The following is a 6,901-nucleotide window of genomic DNA, read 5'->3' on the forward strand; positions in this document are numbered from 1 at the left end:
AAAAACATGGAATATATATACAGGATATATTTTATTGAGATAAAAAGAACACTACATTAAAACTATCTTGTTACTATCTATATATTTTTTTTTTACTATTGAAAACAAAACTGCAAAAAAAACCCATATTCAACAAATAATACAAAACATAATTCACACATAAAAAACATAAAATGTGCAAAATTCAACATAATATTCCATTAATGAAGGTCACATTGTAAACATAAGTAGCAGTAAAAGATCATGGGACTGCAGCTTCCATGTGGGTTTCTCACATTAGTCCTAACCTTTTCTTTCTAAAAGTCACTTTCAGTTAAGTAGCTGTTGTACAGTACAGTGCTAATGACTGTTAAAGTTGCTTATGTGAACTCTTGGACTCTGTCAATTCCTTTCCATGCCATTATCATCATCATTTATAACGCAGACGTGAGTTAGAAATAATTTAAAGACGGATGATAGTGCAATAGTATCAAAACAAAAACAAAACCTGTAAAATACCAAAACCATTAAAATACATTTTTAAATGAAACTCATATGTACCAGGCATTTTTTCTATAACACTGCGCAAACTTTAGGACCTGATGAATACCAAATTCGTTTTCTCTTTCTTTTCTCTTTCTATTTCATTTCAAATTCAAGACTCTTTGAGCACCGACTCTTAATTCCACTTCTCTACTTTTCACCCTAAATAACTTAACAGAGAGAAATACATATAGTATAATAATCAAAAGTGAAACACTTTGAATCACTATAGCTCACTGTTGCCACCTAGTGGACATCAAGCATCACTGCAACTTAAATCAACAAGCACCAGCTTCACGAGGAGAAATAAATATGAAGGAATCTGATGGAAATTAAAACAGCTGTTGTGGCTGATATTTGACAAAGCTTTGATTTGAAGTTTCCAGCAATAAACCTAAACCTGTCTCAGATGGAAAATATAGATGCAGACCATTACAAACCCTTATACCTTTACAAACCTTTATACTGAAGTCATGTCAATTACATTCAAATAAACACAAGTTTCTAAAACCCATTAAATCCACTCTATTACAACATATTATTATTTTGCATTATTTAAAACACAGTATTAAGAATACTGTTAAGGAATGTGTGTGATTCGTCTACATCTAAAACAGTGTAATAACTTTGCCTCTAAATATTTTGCGACTTAGTGAATTATAATATTTATATATTATTACAGTAGAAAGTCTGTATCCCTCTTCAAATTCATGTTTTCACCACTGAAAAGCCAAATGAGAATTCCAGCATGTAAACTGTACTGTACAGTGTCAATCATTTAAGTACAGTAGCATAAAAAATAGGACAAAATACAGCAAGTTAATATGTAATATAAAGATATTACTTGTAATGAACACACAATTATACAAGTTATTCCCTTGAGTGTTTAAAATAAATACACAGCATCTTTCTAGTACCTTCTTTTCATTTCCCTTATCATTTCTGCAGTTGGTGTAAAACAGAGGTCACTTGGGAAACCACACGCCTTTCAAAATAACATTAAAATACAAAACCATGTGTCCTATTTCATAGGTTGCTTTTGCTGTAACAACAGAGCCAAAGTTTTAAATGTATTTAACAGAATGAATGGAATTTCCAGTTTGGAAGTGTAAAATGTGTTGTTAATAATAGTAATACTTCAAAAAACCGGCAATCTCAACTGTAGCATCTTCAGCAAAGTATCTCTTGAAACATACGTCTCACTTTCTAGGTTTATTCATGGACACAGTACAAGAACCTTTTTTATCCAACAAGTATGGTGCTTTGGTTTAAACTAAAGTCAGCTAAATCCAACGATGCCAATGCCATGTCAAGATGCGCCAAATTTTCTAAACAAACAAGGATTACCACCACGCTAAGCGATTCCATAATTGTCATCCATCTCTGTGGCTGACATGTTTGGCACTGAAAACCACTGCTGCAGCGCTGACATCCAAAAACTGGCATCTGTAGGGAAAGTTGTTTTTGACTGGACAATGAGAGGGGACAGGTGTTGCATTTCATGACACCACAGATGACAATTATTGTTTTGCAGTGGTTAATGGAGGATAAGTCATTGGAATGCGGTATCGATTTAAACATCAATCTACATTACATTGAATTTCACTTCTATGGCAGATGAACAACTTTAAATGCACAGTGGAATAATAGTGGTAACATAGTGTTGGATGCACTGAGGGAGAAAGTGACACGGCAAACAATGTGCCAGTGTCACACAGCCTGTGGTTAACCTTTGGTTGACTTTTCCTTGAGTGTTCTTAGGATGAGGATGGACAGTGGTAGTTGAAGTGATAAGAGTTCCAAGAGGACCAAGTCTTGGGTCACTTATTTGGGTTTGGGTAGATGAACAGACAGCAAGCAAGCCTCTGCAAAAAGATATGTCAAAGCTTTAAAGGGTCACTCCCAAAACACCTAAGACAGCTATTAGAGATCAGCATCAGTCTAGATGCGTGAACAGCATTCTTTAACATTTCCACGTTACAAGGGGAAAAAAATTGTGATTGGCACTCACACTGAAACGTTCTTTTTGAAATGCTAATTAGTTATTTCAAGGAACCCAAACTTTTAGATTGTAAGTGTTTTTTTTTTTATTTTCTATTATCATATAGTGATTGTTTCTTCAGCCTTGTGACTGGAAAGAAATCAGAAAAAGACTTTTATTGACAGATTTCTCCACACCTAAGCTGGAAAAATAGTCAAGTTGATCTTTTGAGTGTAGTATTTCCACTAATACGACTTGGATTGCAAACATAATTGCCAGTATTTAAAAGTTGTTTCAAACAGCTTAGAACATTTTTCCCAGAGGCAATCCATAAAAGATCAGCATTAGATGTTGGACGTTAGACGTATGTCAGTGGCCTCTAAACATCGATGGCCACCCCGTGTTTGGTGGAGATCACATCTCTAGTTCCTGTCAGATACATGAGCACTGAGCAAAGGTGAGGAAGGGTCGCCGTGGTGCTGACATACAGCCAGTAGGGGATTGGTGCCGTGTTGCCGAATGGGCACACCCACAATCCGTGGCGCACGGCATCCCGGACGTGGTGCGTCGCCATGGAAATGAAAAGCATCCACGGCAAGGAGCACCAAGCATCTTTGAGGCGTCCGATCCACATGAGGAAGCGGAGGGAGAGACAGAACACGGGGATGAGAGAGGAACAGTGTAGAGGAGGACGCTGAGGGAGAGACACAGCAGCCTGGAAGCAAAGAGGGAGAGGGATGATAGTTGCAATACCATAACATTCTGCAATCTACAAATATTATTATTCCCAACCCTTTATTGAACGAGTTCTGCAGAACTGTGAGTCGAATCCCCGATACTGATCAGCACTTTTCCTGATTTCCATCTGATTTTTAAAGGCAATTGTTCAACAGAAAAACAATTTCACATGTAATCGCTTTACAAATACAGTGGGGTCCAAATGTCTGAGAGCACTTTCCCATTCGCTTGAACAGGAAAGTGGTCTCAGACTTTTGGACCCCACTTTGTATTCAGTGCAATTGAAACAATCACTTATTTATTATTATTTATATATTGCCCCAAAAAAGCCTGAACTTTTGTGAGGAGTTGCATTTCTTCCGCATGTTAATTCTGCACTCACACACAAGTTAAAAATAAAACCTAGACGCCTTACTGCTGCTCTGTGAGAAACGACTGGAAACTTGTCAATGAACATGTTTCAAAAGAGCACACAGATATATAAAAATGTTCCAAATCTGCAAGGTGGTATGACAAGGATGTAGTTTTTGACTCATTAGTTGAAAATAATTCATCCATCCTCCAAGTTTTCTGTAATGTGATTTCTAGAAAAATGTGTAATTTATATCACCCAGAATGTTGGTTTCAGCGGACCAGAGAATATTTTTTGCTCATGCTCTCCGAGTCCTTAAAAGGCTGCCTGGCAAACTCCAAGCAGGCTGTCTCATGCCTTTTACTCAAAGTGGCTTCCGTCCAGCCACTCTATCATAAAGGCCTGATTGATGGACTGCTGCTGAGATGGTTGTCCTTGCGGCAGGTTTTTCCCATCTCTGCAGCGCACTATTGAAGTACTGTTACTGACCGTGGAGTGACTCCGTTCACACAGGTGTGTGCCTTTTTTTTTCGTTCCTTTTTTTTCCTTTTTCTTTTTTTGTTGTTATTGATAGTGACAGTGGAGATTGACAGGAACGACAGGGGAGAGGGGGAAATGATATGACATGTAGCAAAGGGCGCAGGCTGCTTTTGAATCCTGGCCGCTTGTGGTGAGGACCCAGCCTTGATCCATTATATGCGCTTAAAAAGAAATGAAGGGGTGTGAATACTTTCTGAAGCTTCTGTACATCTTTACCGATGACTCAAATTCCCTGAATTGGTTAAACAATGATGTGAATAAAGTGTGGTATATTATATCAAAGAAAATTGAAATATTTCTCCAAGGAAAGATGGCTGGAACCAGGCAAACCATTATTATGCATTATTATTACAGCATTATGTAAACTCTAAATATATGTGAAGGCCTGATGCTGCAGCATGGACAGTATGCAAAATTGATATGAATTAGTTATAGAGTTTTTTAGAGTTTGGAGAAACTGCAGATTTGTCAGCCCTCAGGGTTGGGTGCAGGTCTTACCTTGAGTGACAGGGATCCAGCCATATAGAAGTGATCCAGGTCTATGATTGATGCCAGAAGACCGGCCAGCAGCACCTCATACAGATCACTCTTTTTCCTCAGTCCAATAACAACCGCCCATGACCACAGCCCCACTAATCCATGTGTGGCATTGTCCAGGGCAGCACGCAGCCACAGGTGGTTTTGGATGCCCGACAGCTGGAGGGCGTGGTCCGCCACCACACAGAACATACCGAGTCCTGCAGATGCCAGCAAGGAGGCAGAGCTGAATGTCTGTAGGAGGGCCTGGGCTTTCTCCGTCTCCACAGCCAAGCTTAGAGGTACAGGAGCGCTGTCTCCCCCGAGGCCCACCCCCAATAATGGGGATAAGGAGGGGGAGGAGTCGAGCTTGGAGTAGAATCCTTGCATGTTGACAGATGGCTGTGGGGGCCAATCGCCACTGGAGGTCAGCAAGAATCTAGTAGACTGGAGAAGGAAAGAAGGAGAGGGGTTTATTTATATCAGATATAACTCACTTGGATTAAGCCATCTGAAGCTCTTTGGGCCGATGTGTAAACAATGTATATGGACAGAAAAAGCATATGGTAAAACTAGACAAACAGTTTTTTAAAAGAAAAACAAAGTGCTGTGAAGAGGAGCGCCTCTGTATAATGTTCTGCTTGGAGCATTAGACTAGTACGTAATGTTTTGTTGTTGGCCAATTAGGTTTGAATTGCATTCATGTTTTTAAGTGGATTTTGCAGTTCTAATGAGCGCAAGGACTGCAAACAGGTTTAGCCTACACATTGTTATTAAACCACAATGGCTGAGATAAACTGTGGTTAAGATAGGTTGAAGACAATGAGATGAACCAAGGATTTGCGTCAGTATTGTTGCATACAGGGTTTCTTCCTCTAATCCATTTTCCCGAAAAGCTAATTTCTAACTGTAATTCCTACATTATTGTGTGACTATCTACCACAGCACAGTATCTGCTAGTAACACTTTGACCACCCCCCCATTTAATGAAAGAAATCAGTTGTGAAGCCAATAAATACACTCCCATGAGGTTTTGACAATGTGCTTATGCCTCAAGAATAGAATAAAATGAATCAGAATAAATTCCATTGTCCCACTGGGGGAGGAAATACTCTTTGTCTCACCCTCACAAATAAAGATGATAAACATTACATAACAAAAACATCACCAGCACCACATCGATGTGCATTTGTTACTGCAACTTCTATAAATAAAACTTCCCTGCATGGAGATATGTAAGTGCAATGTGTTCATTGCACTAACTGTGCTTGGCACAAAGGTACAAATAATATATGCAAAAGGCTCTACCACTATTGAAACAGTGAAACAGTATTATTACTGTTTCAATTATTTGTCCACCCTCTACATAGTACCCACTATTAAATACATAATAACCAACCATTATTACTATTATACCATTATATACTGTGACTGTGTTGGTATTCACTGTATATGTACACAGCAGCCCTGGTCTGAAGGTTGGTCGTACATCATAATTAAGTACATCATTCTCTAAACTGCTTTGATTCATGTACGCTGAGGACAAAAAGCCGGAGACAACATTTCTCTAACCTTACTCCAGTTCCTCACTTTCCATCCAAACACAACGGGTTCATCTGGGAGACCGCTGTTCATGGAGCCTTAAACCCAGAGGGGATGTGAAAATAGGTCTCTGTTTCTCACGCAACTGGGTGAAATGTAGGACAGAGACAAAGGGCAGTCTATCTGAATTCATCCCATCTCAAAAAAGTCTCTATTTCTTCAAGAAAAAAAAAAAACGCTCCTGTATATTAAATGTTAATTAGCCTCTTATTTTGTCACCTGCTGGCAGCTAACGGTTAACCTGCTGCATCTTTTGTAACGTTGGCGAGGCTAACTATGGTTAACATCATTTTTATACGTCTGACAGTGACAGGTTAAATGTTAGAGCGTTTAAAAATTAAGACACGTTTATTAACCTCATTTTACCGAACTACAATATCATCACCGACGATGACAGCTAGCTAGGAGCTAACTGGCTAACTGTGACAGTGAAGGATGCTGCTTTGTGTAGGCGGACAGCAGTTTTCACGGTTAGCTATACTAAAACCTGTATTCCACAACATGACATGCTCCGCTCACAATAAAAACACATAATTCAATTGCAAGTTGGCTAATTCGCGTGCTTTCTATGGCATTTCTGAGCTACCGGTTGATAAATATAACGATACTCACCCCATTGCCCCGCATTGGTTATAGCCCACACTTCTTCT

At 39.0% G+C, this 6,901-nt stretch overlaps 1 protein-coding gene across 2 annotated transcripts; it reads right to left on the bottom strand.

Moving 5' to 3' along the window:
• Window positions 1–12: 12 nt before the first annotated feature.
• tmem267 (transmembrane protein 267) lies at window positions 13–6,901 on the bottom strand. 2 transcript variants are annotated; one of them, XM_023407288.2, is made up of 3 exons: window positions 6,864–6,901; window positions 4,632–5,096; window positions 13–3,218 (listed from the first exon to the last, which is right to left on the bottom strand). In XM_023407288.2, exons 1-3 carry the CDS (start codon window positions 6,876–6,878, stop codon window positions 2,883–2,885), a joined length of 816 nt encoding a protein of 271 aa, XP_023263056.1. In that variant the 5' UTR covers window positions 6,879–6,901; the 3' UTR covers window positions 13–2,882. The 2 variants fall into 2 exon arrangements, with proteins under 2 accessions (XP_023263056.1, XP_023263055.1); XM_023407287.2 differs by lacking the exon at window positions 6,864–6,901 and adding an exon at window positions 6,222–6,835.

This window comes from Seriola lalandi, unplaced genomic scaffold (assembly GCF_002814215.2).
Source record: "Seriola lalandi dorsalis isolate HSWRI2012SDOR001 ecotype SW California unplaced genomic scaffold, Sedor1 jcf7180002054332, whole genome shotgun sequence".
Lineage (NCBI taxonomy): Eukaryota > Metazoa > Chordata > Actinopteri > Carangiformes > Carangidae > Seriola > Seriola lalandi.